General features: G+C 44.3%; 1 protein-coding gene and 1 pseudogene across 2 annotated transcripts in view; one reads left to right on the top strand and one right to left on the bottom strand.

The window, feature by feature from the left end:
- Positions 1-2,159: 2,159 nt before the first annotated feature.
- On the bottom strand, positions 2,160-12,173 carry LOC145875723 (tripartite motif-containing protein 16-like; annotated as a pseudogene). The gene is made up of 6 exons (XR_014391309.1): positions 11,519-12,173; positions 10,991-11,086; positions 5,713-5,947; positions 4,135-4,294; positions 3,950-4,009; positions 2,160-3,718 (listed from the first exon to the last, which is right to left on the bottom strand). The product of XR_014391309.1 is annotated as a tripartite motif-containing protein 16-like (transcript).
- Positions 12,174-14,487: 2,314 nt separating this feature from the next.
- The window catches only part of LOC145875722 (tripartite motif-containing protein 16-like), an 11,764-nt gene continuing 6,763 nt past the window's right edge, over positions 14,488-19,488 (top strand). Inside the window, exons 1-2 of the mRNA XM_082971549.1 lie at positions 14,488-15,267; positions 15,701-15,796. Coding sequence (XP_082827675.1) covers positions 14,671-15,267; positions 15,701-15,796 — 693 coding nt within the window. The 5' untranslated portion in view covers positions 14,488-14,670. The remainder of the gene's footprint in view (positions 15,268-15,700; positions 15,797-19,488) is intronic.

The following is a 19,488-nucleotide window of genomic DNA, read 5'->3' as shown; positions in this document are numbered from 1 at the left end:
TTAAACTGTACTATTTGTATGGACCCTAGGTTACCCTTTCCCTTAGTTATCATACTAACTGTATGTCCTATAACCTTAATTAGTGCTCCTGCTCACCTGATGTACCATGCCAGGTGTGTATAATACTGATGTTAATGAGAGAGGGAAGGGGTTTTAAGGTGTGGTCCTGCTCACCTGATGTACCATGCCAGGTGTGTATAATACTGATGTTAATGAGAGAGGGAAGGGTTAAGGTGTGGTCCTGCTCACCTGATGTACCATGCCAGGTGTGTATAATACTGATGTTAATGAGAGAGGGAAGGGGTTAAGGTGTGGTCCTGCTCACCTGATGTACCATGCCAGGTGTGTATAATACTGACGTTAATGAGAGAGGGAAGGGGTTAAGGTGTGGTCCTGCTCACCTGATGTACCATGCCAGGTGTGTATAATACTGATGTTAATGAGAGAGGGAAGGGGTTTTAAGGTGTGGTCCTGCTCACCTGATGTACCATGCCAGGTGTGTATAATACTGATGTTAATGAGAGAGGGAAGGGGTTTTAAGGTGTGGTCCTGCTCACCTGATGTACCATGCCAGGTGTGTATAATACTGACGTTAATGAGAGAGGGAAGGGGTTAAGGTGTGGTCCTGCTCACCTGATGTACCATGCCAGGTGTGTATAATACTGACGTTAATGAGAGAGGGAAGGGGTTAAGGTGTGGTCCTGCTCACCTGATGTACCATGCCAGGTGTGTATAATACTGACGTTAATGAGAGAGGGAAGGGGTTAAGGTGTGGTCCTGCTCACCTGATGTACCATGCCAGGTGTGTATAATACTGACGTTAATGAGAGAGGGAAGGGGTTTTAAGGTGTGGTCTTTACTCCCAAATCTCACTTAAATATAGCTTCCAAATGAAGAGAGACAATGATGCATAAAGTCATCTGGGGGAAAAAATGATATTTTATGGACAACGGTGGATGGTTCTTAAAATAACCTTTGTGTTATTGGGCTCTTCAAAGAGCTGTTTCCCTCCACGGCAAACTGCCATGGAACTTCACCTGCTGGCGATGAGAAGTAGGTGGTCAGCTTCTCCCTCACCTGGAGTGCCTGTCTGGGGGCGTTGTTGGCACCTGCCCTGGTGACATCAGGTAGGTGACCATTTGGCGTGCCCATCTCCATCCGGAGCGGCTCCTGGAATGACCTCCGCAGGTAGTTGTGGAGAACATGTGGCCTTCACACAGGCATCGACATTTGAGGGGCTGAGACCAAGCACTCTCCGATACATTCTCCACCAGGCTGCCAGAATCCCAAAGGCGCATTCAACAACTAACCTTGCCCTGGACAGTCGTTTGTTAAAGATCCTTACAGGCTTTGGCAATGGCAGCTGGCGTCCAGCGTAGGGCCTCATGAGGTTGGGTCTTAAAGGGAAGGCCTCGTCGCCGACGACGACGTGAGGAACAGGTCCCAGGTCTTCAGCCCCAGGGAGTGATGCAGGTGGTGGAATCTCCAGGGTGCCATCCTGAAGTGCCTGGCCAAAGGCAGAGTCCCGGAGGGTCCCGCCATCACTTCCCATAAGCACCAACATCGACAACACGGAAACAGTAGAGGGCATCTACTACAGCCAAGAGTACAACTTAATATGTACCCTTGTACACATTGTACAATTTACAATGTGACCCAGTTCAACGGGTCTGAACAGAACTGGGGGACGTCAGACATGAAGATGTCTAAACACAACTGGAATATCATTAGTTTGTGATTCATTGTTAATGGATTTTCAATCAGGAACACAGAGGAACAACCTGACAACATAACAATGTGTGGGTGGGTGGAGATCTAATATTGTTTTGTGACAAACACTAAAGCATGATATTCTAATAAATCTACACCCTATTCCCTACGTAGAACACTACTTTAGACCTGATCAGAAGCACCGTAGTGCACTACGTAGGGAATAGGGAACCATTTGGAACAGAGACAGTAATTCCCCTGAATATCTTTCTCTTCCTCATCTGGTTTCTTGAACAGCCCTTCACTCCTCCCCTCTTCCTCTTCCTCCTCTTCCTCCCTTTTCATTCTATTCTATCAGCCACACCACTAGCTCACCTCCACACAATCCATTTACAAGTTAAAGACACACCTTGGAATAAATAACAAAGGAAAACTATTACTAGATGAAGTTTAGTGTTGTATTTTTTATTTCCCATCACCATAAATCATATTTAATCACTGAACAGTAGCAGAACTAACTTCATCTGTTCCTGACTCTGGATAGTGGATTAAAAAGACCATCAATCTCCAATGATAATAAAGTACTATTCTGAACATTACTGATATACTGAGTGGCAAGTCCAGATATCTGCTGGTTTTATTGTTTGGTCAATAGCACCTCCTGCTGGACAGGTTTAATGTTGCTGGACTGAGCAGTACGGGAGGATGAAAGATGACACATTTAGGGCCGGTTTCCTGGACATCTACAGTGAACACGCTTTTTAGTCCAGGACTAGGATTAATCTGTGTCTGGGAAACCAGTCCATATAGTTTAGTAGAAAGTAAGTGATACCAGCTTGTAGTGGGCTGACTAGTCCTGAATTGTCCTTTTGTTCCTGGACTATTTTCCATGCAGCTCCAGGTGACAGAGAAACATCAATTAGGGCCGAGCTGATCAATGATACTGAGGAGAATTACATAGAGACAGAGAACCAACTGAGAAAACATATCAATGGTTCTGAATGACAACCAATATACATCAACACCAGACATCATGATTCATGGAAATGGACCCTACTACAGTTTAACCAGCTCAGCTATAGACTACACCAGCATGACTAGTATCTATGTGGACCCTACTACAGTTTAACCAGCTCAGCTATAGACTACACCAGCATGACTAGTATCTATGTGGACCCTACTACAGTTTAACCAGCTCAGCTATAGACTACACCAGCATGACTAGTATCTATGTGGACCCTACTACAGTTTAACCAGCTCAGCTATAGACTACACCAGCATGACTAGTATCTATGTGGACCCTACTACAGTTTAACCAGCTCAGCTATAGACTACACCAGCATGACTAGTATCTATGTGGACCCTACTACAGTTTAACCAGCTCAGCTATAGACTACACCAGCATGACTAGTATCTATGTGGACCCTACTACAGTTTAACCAGCTCAGCTATAGACTACACCAGCATGACTAGTATCTATGTGGACCCTACTACAGTTTAACCAGCTCAGCAGTACTATTATAACAGAGCATAAATCCAGGATAGAGGGGCTGAGTGAATGTGGTCTGGACTCTGTGGAGGAGGGTCATTGTGTCAGAGACACTGTAGAAGGACAGAGTACCTGCCTTGTGATCCAGGTACACTCCTACTCTGGAGGACTGAGGGCCTGATACTTTAGTCCCAACATTATTGTGTCTGAAATAATAACCACCTCTATAGCACTTTAAACTCCAGGACTTGTTATTGAATCCAAATATATTACCTTTCTCTGTTCTGCTGATGTCTTTATATGAGACTGCTGTATAAACCCACTCCCCAGTCCACTCCACCTCCCAGTAACAGTGTCCAGACAGACCCTCTCTACACAGAACCTGCAACGTGTTGGTGAATCTGTCTGGATGATCAGGATATGGTTGGACTTGGTCTGTCCAGGTCACCTTTCTGTTCCCTTCAGACAGAGAGAGGAGTGTGCGTGCTGTGTTTGGGTCCAGTGTGAGCTGACAGGAATCTGGGAGAAGAGCAGAGACCAATGAGGGGAGTCAGAACAATAAGTTAAGTCAGATACTGTATCTACCCTGTCTTTGATTAGAGCACAGCAGAGATCAAATCAGAGACATATGAGGAGTCAGATAGATACCCAGTCTTTGATTAGATCTACTATTGCTATATATTTCTAGAGGGATTGTTAGGAGTGGCAGTAAAAAGAGACTGTTAGTTACTTCACAATAAAGAGACTCACATTGTAACAACTGTTCTCTGGTCTTGGTCTCTGGAGGCAGAACAACCTCCACTATATTCACTACAGACACACAAACACATTGACAGAGAGAGGGAATGTTATCATCATACCATATTCCACATGTATATGACTAGTAGGGAACTTTCAATGGTCTAAAGTTGATGTTCTGATTGTTTTCAACACACCTGTAGTGGAGATCTTGGTCCATTCTCCTTTAAGGAAGTCTTCTAGTTTCTCTCTCAGTTCAGACACAGTCTTACTCACATCTCCAAAGTACTGAAGAGGACGGACAACGATGCTGGGTAAGTCTGAAGATACACTGATACTGGAGAGAGACTGATAACTCTGGAGAGAGAGACAGAGAGAGAGAGAGAGAGAGAGACAGAGAGAGAGACAGAGAGAGAGACAGAGAGAGACAGAGAGAGACAGAGAGAGACAGAGAGAGAGACAGAGAGAGAGAGACAGAGAGAGACAGAGAGAGAGAGACAGAGAGAGAGGGACAGAGAGAGAGAGAGAGAGAGAGAGGGACAGAGAGGGACAGAGAGGAGAGAGAGAGAGAGGGACAGAGACAGAGAGAGGGACAGAGACAGAGAGAGGGACAGAGACAGAGAGAGGGACAGAGAGAGAGAGAGAGAGAGAGAGAGGGACAGAGAGAGAGAGAGAGAGAGAGAGAGAGAGGGACAGAGAGAGAGAGAGAGAGGGACAGAGAGAGAGAGAGAGAGAGAGAGAGAGAGAGAGAGAGAGAGAGAGACAGAGAGAGGGACAGAGACAGAGAGAGGGACAGAGAGAGAGAGAGAGAGAGAGAGAGGGACAGAGAGAGAGAGAGAGAGAGAGAGAGAGAGACAGAGAGAGAGAGAGAGAGAGAGAGAGAGAGAGAGGGACAGAGAGAGAGAGAGAGAGAGAGAGAGACAGAGAGAGAGAGAGAGAGAGACAGAGAGAGAGAGAGAGAGGGACAGAGAGAGAGAGAGAGAGAGGGACGAGAGAGAGAGAGAGAGAGGGACAGAGAGAGAGAGAGAGGGACAGAGAGAGAGAGAGAGGGACAGAGAGAGAGAGAGGGACAGAGAGAGAGAGAGGGACAGAGACAGAGAGAGAGACAGAGAGAGAGAGAGAGAGAGAGACGAGAGAGAGAGAGAGACAGAGAGAGAGAGAGAGAGAGAGAGAGAGAGAGAGAGAGAGAGAGAGAGAGAGAGAGAGGGACAGAGAGAGAGAGAGAGGGACAGAGAGAGAGGGACAGAGAGAGAGAGAGAGAGAGAGAGAGAGAGAGAGAGAGAGAGAGAGAGAGACAGAGAGAGAGAGAGAGGGACAGAGACAGAGAGAGGGACAGAGACAGAGAGAGAGAGGGACAGAGACAGAGAGAGGGACAGAGACAGAGAGAGGGACAGAGACAGAGACAGAGAGAGAGAGAGGGACAGAGAGAGAGAGAGGGACAGAGAGAGAGAGAGAGGGACAGAGAGAGGGACAGAGAGAGAGAGAGAGAGAGGGGACAGAGAGAGAGGGACAGAGAGAGGGGGACAGAGAGAGGGAGAGAGGGAGGAGAGAGAGAGAGGGACAGAGAGAGCGAGAGGGATAGAGAGAGAGAGAGAGACAGAGAGAGAGAGAGAGAGAGAGAGACAGAGAGAGAGAGAGGGACAGAGAGAGAGAGAGAGAGAGAGGGAGAGAGAGAGAGAGAGAGAGAGAGAGAGGGGAACAGACAGGACAACATAAGATGAATAGTTTCACATGAAGTTCATTTCATATCACATGTAACAAGACAGTTTAGTTACCTGGAGGAAATGGATGTGAACCTCTGTGTGTTGAGAGCTGCTCCAGCTCAGTGCTTCTCTTCCTCAGCTCAGCTATCTCCTGCTTCAGTTGCTCCAGGACTCCTTCAGCTTCACTCACTGGAGCCTTCTCTTGGGCTCTGATCAGCTCCTTCACCTCAGAGCTCCTTCTCTCAATGGAGCGGATCAGCTCAGTAAAGATCTGATCACTGTCCTCCAATGCTGCCTGTGCAGAGCGCTGTTGAGAGAGAGAGAGAGAGACAGAGAGAGAGAGAGAGAGAGACAGAGAGAGAGGAGGGACAGAGAGAGACAGAGAGAGAGGAAGGCGAGAGAGAGAGAGAGAGAGAGAGAGAGGGACAGAGAGAGAGGAGGGACAGAGAGAGACAGAGAGAGAGGAGGGACAGAGAGAGAGAGAGACAGAGACAGAGACAGAGAGAGAGACAGAGAGAGAGACAGAGAGGGACAGAGAGGGATAGAGAGAGAGAGAGAGGGACAGAGAGAGAGAGGGACAGAGAGAGAGAGGGACAGAGAGAGGGACAGAGAGAGAGAGAGGGACAGAGAGAGAGAGAGGGACAGAGAGAGAGAGAGGGACAGAGAGAGAGAGAGACCAGAGAGAGAGAGGGGGACAGAGAGAGAGAGAGAGAGGGGACAGAGAGAGAGAGAGAGAGAGAGAGAGGGGAGGGAGAGAGAGAGAGGGACAGAGAGAGAGAGGGACAGAGAGAGAGAGAGAGAGAGAGAGAGAGAGAGGGGGAGGGAGAGAGAGAGGGACAGAGAGAGAGAGGGACAGAGAGAGAGAGGGACAGAGAGAGAGAGAGAAAGAGAGAGAGGGACAGAGAGAGAGAGAGAGAGAGAGAGAGGGACAGAGAGAGACAGAGAGAGAGGGGGACAGAGAGAGAGAGAGAGGGACAGAGAGAGAGAGAGAGAGAGAGAGAGAGACAGAGAGAGAGAGAGGGGGACAGAGAGAGAGAGGGGGACAGAGAGAGAGAGGGGGACAGAGAGAGAGAGGGAGACAGAGAGAGAGAGGGAGAGGGACAGAGAGAGTGGGACAGAGAGAGAGAGAGGGACAGAGAGAGAGCGAGAGAGGGACAGAGACAGAGAGAGAGAGAGGGACAGAGAGAGAGAGAGAGAGAGAGAGAGAGAGAGAGAGGGACAGAGAGAGAGAGAGAGAGAGAGAGAGAGGGACAGAGAGAGAGGGACAGAGAGAGACAGAGAGAGAGAGGGACAGAGAGAGAGAGAGAGAGGGACAGAGAGAGAGAGAGAGAGAGAGAGAGAGAGGGAGGGAGGGAGAGAGAGAGGGACAGAGAGAGAGAGGGACAGAGAGAGAGAGGGACAGAGAGAGAGAGAGAAAGAGAGAGAGGGACAGAGAGAGAGAGACAGAGAGAGGGACAGAGAGAGAGAGAGAGAGAGAGAGGGACAGAGAGAGACAGAGAGAGAGAGGGGGACAGAGAGAGAGAGAGAGAGAGGGACAGAGAGAGAGAGAGAGAGAGGACAGAGAGAGAGAGAGAGAGAGAGAGAGAGAGAGAGACAGAGAGAGAGAGGGGGACAGAGAGAGAGAGGGGGACAGAGAGAGAGAGGGGGACAGAGAGAGAGAGAGAGAGAGAGAGAGGGACAGAGAGATAGCAGTTAGTTAATACTAGTATCTCTACTTGCAAATTAATCTTCTGCACATCTATCACTCCTGTGTTTAATTGCTACATTGTAATTATTTCGCCACCCACGGCCTATTTATTAACTTACCTCCTTTATCTTACCTCATTTGCACAACTGTATATAGACTTTTCTATTGTGTTATTGACGGTACGTTTGTTTATTCCATGTGTAACTCTGTGTTGTTGTTTGTGTCACACTGCTTTGCTTTATCTTGGCCAGGTCGCTGTTGTAAATGAGAACTTGTTCTCTACTAGCCTACCTGGTTAAATAAAGGACTTGTTCTCAACTGGCCTACCTGGTTAAAATAAAGGACTTGTTCTCAACTGGCCCACCTGGTTAAATAAAGGACTTGTTTCTCAACTAGCCCACCTGGTTAAATAAAGGACTTGTTCTCAACTAGCCCACCTGGTTAAATAAAGGACTTGTTCTCAACTGGCCCACCTGGTTAAATAAAGGACTTGTTCTCAACTGGCCCACCTGGTTAAATAAAGGACTTGTTCTCAACTGGCCCACCTGGTTAAATAAAGGACTTGTTCTCAACTGGCCCACCTGGTTAAATAAAGGACTTGTTCTCAACTGGCCCACCTGGTTAAATAAAGGACTTGTTCTCAACTGGCCTACCTGGTTAAATAAAGGTTTCATTAAAAAGTCTGGCAATAACTTAACTTTTCATTAATTAGACAGACTCCTCTAAATAATAAATATAATAAAATAACAAAAAAAAACAGTTAAATGCTAAGTACTATACATAGGTTTTATTAAAAAAATAACAATAGAACCTATTTAGTACTATAATGGTATTTACTAACATAATATTATTACTATAATAGTTTCTAAAGGGGTTGTAGGCTACCCTACCCTAGAATTAGGGTTCAGGATAAAACAGGTTATACGTAGGGTTAGAGTTTCTGTACAGCACTTTGTGACATCTGCTGATGTAAAAAGGTCTTTATAAATACGTTAGATTGATTGTTAGGTTCAGGGTATTTAAAAAGAAACTGTATGGGTTTATATCTCTCTTGCTCCTCCCTGTGGTCTTCTGTGGGAACTACATACCTCATTCACCACACTTGATAGGCTCATAATCTGAGGTAGCAACTGAGTCAGAGCTACAAATCAATGATCTCCACCTATCCATTAGGTTTACAACTCAGTGAACCTGCGCAGCATTCTCTCTATTTGATGTCTACGAACCAACAGATTTTCAACGATTATTATATTACCCAGCAGCCATTTAGAAACAAATAAAAAAAGGTTAGTTCTTTTTATTCTTTTTTTCTGACTGTTTAAATCGGCCACATCTTGAAAAAGAGAACAGGGACATGCGATTTGTTGATAATTTACACTTTTTTATATATAAAAAATATAGATATACAGTTAACCATGACCAGAACATGTTTAACGTTTGAAGGCTTTGCGCCAACCATCCCTGTAGGTCACTATAACCAGGTGAACAGTGAGCTTCCTCACCAAGTAGCTGTAACCTAGTTAATATTAAGTTACCTGAGGTAAACCTACAAGGTTAGTTAATAATAAGTTACCTGAGGTAAACCTACAAGGATAGTTAATAATAAGTTACCTGAGGTAAACCTACAAGGATAGTTAATAATAAGTTACCTGAGGTAAACCTACAAGGAGAGTTAATAATAAGTTACCTGAGGTAAACCTACAAGGTTAGTTAATAAGTTACCTGAGGTAAACCTACAAGGAGAGTTAATAGTAAGTTACCTGAGGTAAACCTACAAGGATAGTTAATAATAAGTTACCTGAGGTAAACCTACAAGGTTAGTTAATAATAAGCTACCTGAGGTAAACCTACAAGGATAGTTAATAATCAGTTACCTGAGGTAAACCTACAAGGTTAACGCGGGCTGGAAGAGAATTACTTCAAAACCACAGCAAACAGCTGGGACATATAGTAATATTATATATATAATATTATATCACTGGGCTCCTCTGTGCTAACAAACCCTGTGTACCACCCCTCCCCTGTTTAACCTTGAATTTCGTTCAGAAAAACACTTCCACATTTAGCAAAACGAACCAACTCTTTACGGATCTGTTCAGTGGTAATAAACGGAGGCAGATTAGACACCACTACTCTTGTCGAAATCAGCACCAACACAACCCCTCACATAAATCATACTGGTAACTAGCCGGGCAACAAGACTCACCTTTTACATTACCACAACCACCGCCTTGTTCATTCTGGATACAGAGTGTATATGTTCCTCTCCCACCTGTTCACCGACCAGGATCAATAATTCCTCCACACCATTCTCCAAAGGCATCTCACCTGCCTCAACTGGACTATAATCTAAATCCATTATATTTTGTGATACAAAATGGGAAAAGGGGAAATTATGATAATACTAAAAAACACCCTTCTAACTAACCCTACACTCATTAAAACCCACTACCCCATTCCACTACTTTGACCCTATCTGCTCCTGCACCAGGCCAACTAACCCTACACTCATTAAAACCCACTACCCCCATTCCACTACTTTGACCCTATCTGCTCCTGCACCAGGCCAACTAACCCTACACTCATTAAAACCCACTACCCCCATTCCACTACTTTGACCCTATCTGCTCCTGCACCAGGCCAACTAACCCTACACTCATTAAAACCCACTACCCCATTCCACTACTTTGACCCTATCTGCTCCTGCACCAGGCCAACTAACCCTACACTCATTAAAACCCACTACCCCATTCCACTACTTTGACCCTATCTGCTCCTGCACCAGGCCAACTAACCCTACACTAATTAAAACCCAATACCCCATTCCACTACTTTGACCCTATCTGCTCCTGCACCAGGCCAACTAACCCTACACTCATTAAAACCCACTACCCCATTCCACTACTTTGACCCTATCTGCTCCTGCACCAGGCCAACTAACCCTACACTCATTAAAACCCACTACCCCATTCCACTACTTTGACCCTATCTGCTCCTGCACCAGGCCAACTAACCCTACACTCATTAAAACCCACTACCCCCAATCCACTACTTTGACCCTATCTGCTCCTGCACCAGGCCAACTAACCCTACACTCATTAAAACCCACTACCCCATTCCACTACTTTGACCCTATCTGCTCCTGCACCAGGCCAACTAACCCTACACTCATTAAAACCCACTACCCCATTCCACTACTTTGACCCTATCTGCTCCTGCACCAGGCCAACGACCTGGGAGGACGGGACACCACCACTCAACACACCCTGGAACTCTTCTGAAGTCAAATCTAGTATGACCAAATACTTCTCTGCAGCTGCCACCAAAACATATTTTTTTTCAGTGATTTACATTCCATTTCTGCGGTACAGTTGATAACCATTTGCTATGAACACTAAGAAGCCAACCTTACTGAAGCATATATCACTGGTTGGCCCATCCCTCTGTGCTGTCACTGATCTACTACTCACAGGGATCCTCTCAGGATCCTTCAGCCTTGACCCATCCTCCTCTACTTTCTTCACTACCTCAGCAGTGACAACCTGTTCCCAACAGTGGGGTCAGTGGGATTGGATAGGGGCCCCTCTACCTCTCTCTCTCTCTCTCTCTCTGACTGGAGGAGACAGGTGAAATGGTGTGTCTCCTCTGGTCAACAATACTCACCTTGAAAGACTCCACAGCCTGTTGGAGCTCCTTCAGCTCCTTCTCTCTCTCCTGGAATCTCTGCTGGACCTTCTGCTGACTCATCCCCAGCTGCCTCTGTGGAGAATCACTCTTCAATGAGCTATCAAGCTTTATTAGTCCAGTAGATCAATAGTATAGTAATGTGACATAGGGCCCATAGAGAGGAAGGTCTAAAAAATGGATGGTCCATTTACTAAATGATATTTATTTGTTGCTATGTGAATGATTATAGTTTTTATGGTAGGACTACATGTATCAACAGGTTGAGACTGAACTTTGGACTCATAAAAGGGCATTCAGAATGATAATAGTGTTTGACATTATAAAATGGTGATACATCTGGAGAATCTGGGTTGACATATCTATATACTCAAGGTTTGTGTTCATATTTGTTCTGCTGAGGATCCATTTCATTTCAATGATCTCATATTCAAACAGCCTTAGTTCCTACTGTATCTTGAATTCTTTGTTTATCAGACAGTCACCAACAAGTTGTTCTGGTCTTACCTGTTTCTCAGTCCTCTCTGCTGCAGCTGACACTGTATCATGGCCTTTATGTTCATCCATCACACACTGATAACAGATACACTGCTGATCGGTACGCCAGTAAACCTCCAGCAGTTTGTCATGATGAGAGCGGATCTTCTCCTGTAGTTGTGCGGTGGCTTTGACCATCTTGTGCCTCTTCAAAGCAGGAGATTCGTAGTGAGATTGGAGGTGAGTCTCACAGTAAGAGGCCAGACACACCAGACAGGACATGAGGGCTTTCTGCTTTCTGGTCCCAGTGCAGAAATCACACGCCACATCTCTAGGTCCAGCATAGCACAGAGCAGGAGGGGGAGCAGCCTGGAGTCCTGTCTTCTTCAGTTTCTCCACCACCTCAGCCAACATGTTATTTTTCCTCAGATTAGGCCTTGGAGTGAAGGTCTCTCTGCACTGAGGACAGCTATAGACCCCTTTCAGAACATCCTGATCCCAGCAGCCCTCAATACAGCTCCTACAGTAACTGTGTCCACAGGGGATGGCGACTGGTTCCTTCAGTAGATCCAGACAGACAGAACAACATAACTGGTCCTGGTCCAGCAGAACTCCCTGTTGAGCCATTGGGACGGTTGTTCACTCTCACACAGACTGACGAGACAGAGACTCAGATCAGTTTCGTTTCCTCAGAAGAGAGTTTGTGAAGGGGGAGGGATTTCCTGGTTCTGCCAGAGGGGTGGGGTTAGAGGGAGGGAGGGAGGGGTTAGAGGAATGCAGGAAGAGAGAGAGGAACTGCAAGCAACATCAAGAGGGAGACAAATAGTTTTGTTCCAATGTTAGAGCCTTTAACATGGAACACATGACATAATGAATCTTAAAATGTGAGTTGTTAGAATATATGAAGGGTAACAGTTTTCTATGAAGTACGTATGTATCATTATTTTAATCACCTTTATAATGCCTTATAAATCAATAAGTCCTGAGGAGGTGTGATATATGGTTATTATACAGTACCGCGGCTAAGGGCTGTTCTTAGACAAGACACAACACGGATTGAGAATTATCTAACACTTTCAACAATACAATCACATTTTATTTTATTGGTTTCATACACATATTTATCAGATGTTATTGTGGGTGAAGTGAAATGCTTGTGTTCCTGGTTCCAACAGTGCAGTAATATCTAACAATGATTGTGTTCCTGGCTCCAACAGTGCAGTAATATCTAACAATGCTTGTGTTCCCAGCTCACAGAGGGCAAATCTAAAAAGTCAATGTAAATATTAGGACAAGCAATGATATATATATATATATATATATATATATATATATATATATATATATATATATATATATATACACTGTGTACTGTGATGTGATGCATAGACAATTTGGAGTACATCTGTAGTATATCTGAAGAATAGTAGATGTACAGCAGTAGTTATATAGGATGAACCATGACTAGAATACAGTATATACATATGAAGTGGACAGCAGTAGTTATATAGGATGAACCAGGACTAGAATACAGTATATACATATGAAGTGGACAGCAGTAGTTATATAGGATGAACCATGACTAGAATACAGTATATACATATGAAGTGGACAGCAGTAGTTATATAGGATGAACCATGACTAGAATACAGTATATACATATGAAGTGGACAGCAGTAGTTATATAGGATGAACCAGGACTAGAATACAGTATATACATATGCATATGCTGTCCACTTCATATGTATATACTGTATTCTAGTCCTGGTTCATCCTATATAACTACTGCTGTCCACTTCATATGTATATACTGTATTCTAGTCCTGGTTCATCCTATATAACTACTGCTGTCCACTTCATATGTATATACTGTATTCTAGTCATGGTTCATCCTATATAACTACTGCTGTCTACTTCATATGTATATACTGTATTCTAGTCCTGGTTCATCCTATATAACTACTGCTGTCCACTTCATATGTATATACTGTATTCTAGTCATGGTTCATCCAATATAACTACTGCTGTCCACTTCATATGTATATACTGTATTCTAGTCATGGTTCATCCTATATAACTACTACTGTACATCTACTATTCTTCAGATATACTACAGATGTACTCCAAATTGTCTATGCATCACATCACAGTACACAGTGTATATATATATATATATCATTGCTTGTCCTAATATTTTCATTGACTTTTTAGATTTGCCCTCTGTGAGCTGGGAACACAAGCATTGTTAGATATTACTGCACTGTTGGAGCTGGGAACACAAGCATTGTTAGATATTACTGCACTGTTGGAGCTGGGAACACAAGCATTGTTAGATATTACTGCACTGTTGGAGCCAGGGACACAAGCATTGTTAGATATTACTGCACTGTTGGAACCAGGAACACAAGCATTGTTAGATATTACTGCACTGTTGGAACCAGGAACACAAGCATTGTTAGATATTACTGCACTGTTGGAGCTGGGAACACAAGCATTGGTAGATATTACTGCACTGTTGGAGCCAGGAACACAAGCATTGTTAGATATTACTGCACTGTTGGAGCTGGGAACACAAGCATTGTTAGATATTACTGCACTGTTGGAGCCAGGAACACAAGCATTGTTAGATACTACTGCACTGTTGGAACCAGGAACACAAGCATTTCACTTCACCCACAATAACATCTGATAAATATGTGTATGAAACCAATAAAATAAAATGTGATTGTATTGTTGAAAGTGTTAGATAATTCTCAATCCGTGTTGTGTCTTGTCTAAGAACAGCCCTTAGCCGCGGTACTGTATAATAACCATATATCACACCTCCTCAGGACTTATTGATTTATAAGGCATTATAAAGGTGATTAAAATAATGATACATACGTACTTCATAGAAAACTGTTACCCTTCATATATTCTAACAACTCACATTTTAAGATTCATTATGTCATTTGTTCCATGTTAAGGGCTCTAACATTGGAACAAGACTATTTGTCTCCCTCTTGATGTTGCTTGCAGTTCCTCTCTCTCTTCCTCCCTCCCTCTAACCCCACCCTCCCTCTAACCCCACCCCTCTGGCAGAACCAGGAAATCCATCCCCCTTCACAAACTCTCTTCTGAGGAAACGAAACTGATCTGAGTCTCTGTGTCGTCTGTCTGTGTGAGAGTGAACAACCGTCCAAATGGCTCAACAGGGAGTTCTGCTGGACCAGGACCAGTTCTGTTGTTCTGTCTGTCTGGATCTACTGAAGGAACCAGTCGCCATCCCCTGTGGACACAGTTACTGTAGGAGCTGTATTGAGGGCTGCTGGGATCAGGATGTTCTGAAAGGGGTCTATAGCTGTCCTCAGTGCAGAGAGACCTTCACTCCAAGGCCTAATCTGAGGAAAAATAACATGTTGGCTGAGGTGGTGGAGAAACTGAAGAAGACAGGACTCCAGGCTGCTCCCCCTCCGTCTCTGTGCTATGCTGGACCTAGAGATGTGGCGTGTGATGTCTGCACTGGGACCAGAAAGCAGAAAGCCCTCATGTCCTGTCTGGCGTGTCTGGCCTCTTACTGTGAGACTCACCTCCAATCTCACTACGAATCTCCTGCTTTGAAGAAGCACAAGCTGGTCAAAGCCACCGCACAACTACAGGAGAAGATCTGCTCTCATCATGACAAACTGCTGGAGGTTTACTGTCGTACCGATCAGCAGTGTATCTGTCTGATGTGTACAATGGATGAACATAAAGGCCATGATACAGTGTCAGCTGCAGCAGAGAGGACTGAGAAACAGGTAAGACCAGAACAACTTGTTGGTGACTGTCTGATAAACAAAGAATTAAAGATACAGTAGGAACTAAGGCTGTTTGAATATGAGATCATTGAAATGAAATGGATCCTCAGCAGAACAAATATGAACACAAACCTTGAATATATTGATATGTCAACCCAGATTCTCCAGATGTATCACCATTTTATAATGTCAAACACTATTATCATTCTGAATGCCCTTTTATGAGTCCAAAGTTCAGTCTCAACCCATTGATACATGTAGTCCTACCATAAAAACTATAATCATTCACATAGCAACAAATAAATATCATTTAGTAAATGGACCATCCATTTTTTTAGATCTTCCTCTCTATGGGCCCTATGTCACATTACTATACTATTGATCTACTGGACTAATAAAGCTTGATAGCTGATTGAAGAGTGATTCTCCACAGAGGCAGCTGGGGATGAGTCAGCAGAAGGTCCAGCAGAGATTCCAGGAGAGAGAGAAGGAGCTGAAGGAGCTCCAACAGGCTGTGGAGTCTCTCAAGGTGAGTATTGTTGACCAGAGGAGACACACCATTTCACCTGTCTCCTCCAGTCAGAGAGAGAGAGAGAGAGAGGTAGAGGGGCCCCTATCCAATCCCACTGACCCCACTGTTGGGAACAGGTTGTCACTGCTATGGCAGTGAAGAAAGTAGAGGAGGATGGGTCAAGGCTGAGGGATCCTGAGATGATCCCTGTGAGTAGTAGATCTGTGACAGCACAGAGGGATGGGCCAACCAGTGATATATGCTTCAGTAAGGTTGGCTTCTTAGTGTTCATAGCAAATGGTTATCAACTGTACCGCAGAAATGGAATGTAAATCACTGAAAAAAAATATGTTTTGGTGGCAGCTGCAGAGAAGTATTTGGTCATACTAGATTTAACTTCAGAAGAGTTCCAGGGTGTGTTGAGTGGTGGTGTCCCTTCCTCCCAGGCCGTGGGCCTGGTTACAGGAGCAGATAGGGTCAAAGTAGTGGAATGGGGTAGTGGGTTTTAATGAGTGTAGGGTTAGTTGGCCTGGTGCAGGAGCAGATAGGGTCAAAGTAGTGGAATGGGGTAGTGGGTTTTAATGAGTGTAGGGTTAGTTGGCCTGGTGCAGGAGCAGATAGGGTCAAAGTAGTGGAATGGGGGTAGTGGGTTTTAATGAGTGTAGGGTTAGTTGGCCTGGTGCAGGAGCAGATAGGGTCAAAGTAGTGGAATGGGGTAGTGGGTTTTAATGAGTGTAGGGTTAGTTGGCCTGGTGCAGGAGCAGATAGGGTCAAAGTAGTGGAATGGGGTAGTGGGTTTTAATGAGTGTAGGGTTAGTTGGCCTGGTGCAGGAGCAGATAGGGTCAAAGTAGTGGAATGGGGTAGTGGGTTTTAATGAGTGTAGGGTTAGTTGGCCTGGTGCAGGAGCAGATAGGGTCAAAGTAGTGGAATGGGGTAGTGGGTTTTAATGAGTGTAAGGTTACTTGGCCTGGTGCAGGAGCAGATAGGGTCAAAGTAGTGGAATGGGGTAGTGGGTTTTAATGAGTGTAGGGTTAGTTGGCCTGGTGCAGGAGCAGATAGGGTCAAAGTAGTGGAATGGGGGTAGTGGGTTTTAATGAGTGTAGGGTTAGTTGGCCTGGTGCAGGAGCAGATAGGGTCAAAGTAGTGGAATGGGGGTAGTGGGTTTTAATGAGTGTAGGGTTAGTTGGCCTGGTGCAGGAGCAGATAGGGTCAAAGTAGTGGAATGGGGTAGTGGGTTTTTAATGAGTGTAGGGTTAGTTGGCCTGGTGCAGGAGCAGATAGGGTCAAAGTAGTGGAATGGGGTAGTGGGTTTTAATGAGTGTAGGGTTAGTTGGCCTGGTGCAGGAGCAGATAGGGTCAAAGTAGTGGAATGGGGTAGTGGGTTTTTAATGAGTGTAGGGTTAGTTGGCCTGGTGCAGGAGCAGATGGGGTCAAAGTAGTGGAATGGGGTAGTGGGTTTTAATGAGTGTAGGGTTAGTTGGCCTGGTGCAGGAGCAGATAGGGTCAAAGTAGTGGAATGGGGTAGTGGGTTTTAATGAGTGTAGGGTTAGTTAGAAGGGTGTTTTTTAGTATTATCATAATTTCCCCTTTTCCCATTTTGTATCCCATAATATCATGGATTTATATTATAGTCCAGTTGAGGCAGGTGAGATGCCTTTGGATATACGACGTAATAAATTGTCATTAGCTTATTGGGTTGAAAGGCTGTGAGGTTGAGCATCCCACTGCTACTGTTCTAGATGACTGTTGGGAATATACTAGTAGACAAGGCAGTGGTTTTGGTTGGACAGTTGGAAAGCTTGCTGATGAGAGTAGTTTCAGGGAGTTGGAGGTTGGCCCTTTCTGTGGTGATAGGGGATGTTCCTCCATGGTTACTCCCAGATCCTGTTGTTGATCTAACCTTGGTAGACAAAAGGAAAGATTGGGTCAGAAGTCAGTGATAAAGGGAAACTGGTTGACAATTACATTGGTAGAAGTTGTTATGCTTTTTTTACCTCTTTTCACAGATGGATCCAAGGGCCCAGATAGTGGGCCCACAGGAGCAGGTGTTTACCTTCCTGAATGTGATGTGCAGATATGTAGAAGACTAACAGATGAACTGTCAGTGTACTCAGTTGAACTGTTGGTGATAATAGTTGTCCTCCAGTGGGTGGAGGACGTACAGCCTGTTAGAGTTATAGTATCCTCAGATTCTCTGTCTGTATTGAATAGTTTATCATCTGGTAAATCTATTAGGAGTGACCTACTATTGGAGGTATTAACCTCTCTAGGGTCGGCGGGACGAAATCGTCCCAACTACGCAACAGCCAGTTGAATCCCGTGGCGCGATTTTCAAATACCTTAGAAATGCTATTACTTCAATTTCTCAAACATATGACTATTTTACAGCATTTTAAAGACAAGACTCTCGTTAATCTAACCACACTGTCCGATTTCAAAAAGGCTTTACAACGAAAGCAAAACATTAGATTATGTCAGCAGAGTACCCAGCCAGAAATAATCAGACACCCATTTTTCAAGCTAGCATATAATGTCACATAAATCCAAACCACAGCTAAATGCAGCACTAACCTTTGATGATCTTCATCAGATGACACACCTAGGACATTATGTTATACAATACATGCATGTTTTGTTCAATCAAGTTCATATTTATATCAAAAACCAGCTTTTTACATTAGCATGTGACGTTCAGAACTAGCATACCCCCCGCAAACTTCCGGTGAATTTACTAAAAATGTACTAAATTACTCACGATAAACGTTCACAAAAAGCATAACAATTATTTTAAGAATTATAGATACAGAACTCCTCTATGCACTCGATATGTCCGATTTTAAAATAGCTATTCGGTGAAAGCACATTTTGCAATATTCTAAGTACATAGCCCGGCATCACAGGGCTAGCTATTTAGACACCCAGCAAGTTTAGCACTCATCAAAGTCAGATTTACTATAAGAAAAATGTTATTACCTTTGCTGTTCTTCGTCAGAATGCACTCCCAGGACTTCTACTTCAATAACAAATGTTGGTTTGGTTCAAAATTATCCATAGTTATATCCAAATAACGGCGTTTTGTTCGTGCGTTCAAGACACTATCCGAATGGTAAAGAAGGGTGACGAGCACGACGCATTTCGTGACAAAGAAATTCTAAATATTCCATTACCGTACTTCGAAGCATGTCAACCGCTGTTTAAAATCAATTTTTATGCCATTTTTCTCGTAAAAAAGCGATAATATTCCGACCGGGAATCTGCGCGTTTAGGTAAAAAGACGAAAGAAAATAAAGCATGGGGTCGACTCGTGCACGCGCCTAAGCCCATTGTCCTCTGATCGGCCACTATCCAAACGCGCTAATGTGTTTCAGCCTGGGGCTGCCTCGATATCATTCAGCTTTTTCCCGGGTTCTGAGAGCCTATGGGAGCCGTAGGAAGTGTCACGTTACAGCAAAGATCCTCAGTCTTCAATAAAAAGAGTCAAGATGAACAAGAACTTGTCAGACAGGTCACTTCCTGTATGCAATCTTCTCAGGTTTTTGCCTGCCATATGAGTTCTGTTATACTCACAGACACCATTCAAACAGTTTTATAAACTTTAGGGTGTTTTCTATCCAAAGCCAATAATTATATGCATATTCTAGTTACTGGGCAGGAGTAGTAACCAGATTAAATCGGGTACGTTTTTTATCCGGCCGTGTAAATACTGCCC

This window comes from Salmo salar, unplaced genomic scaffold (assembly GCF_965601325.2).
Source record: "Salmo salar unplaced genomic scaffold, fSalSal1 ptg000322l, whole genome shotgun sequence".
Lineage (NCBI taxonomy): Eukaryota > Metazoa > Chordata > Actinopteri > Salmoniformes > Salmonidae > Salmo > Salmo salar.
The sequence above is the reverse complement of the archived record's forward strand: the minus strand, read 5'-3'. Positions and strand labels throughout refer to the sequence as shown.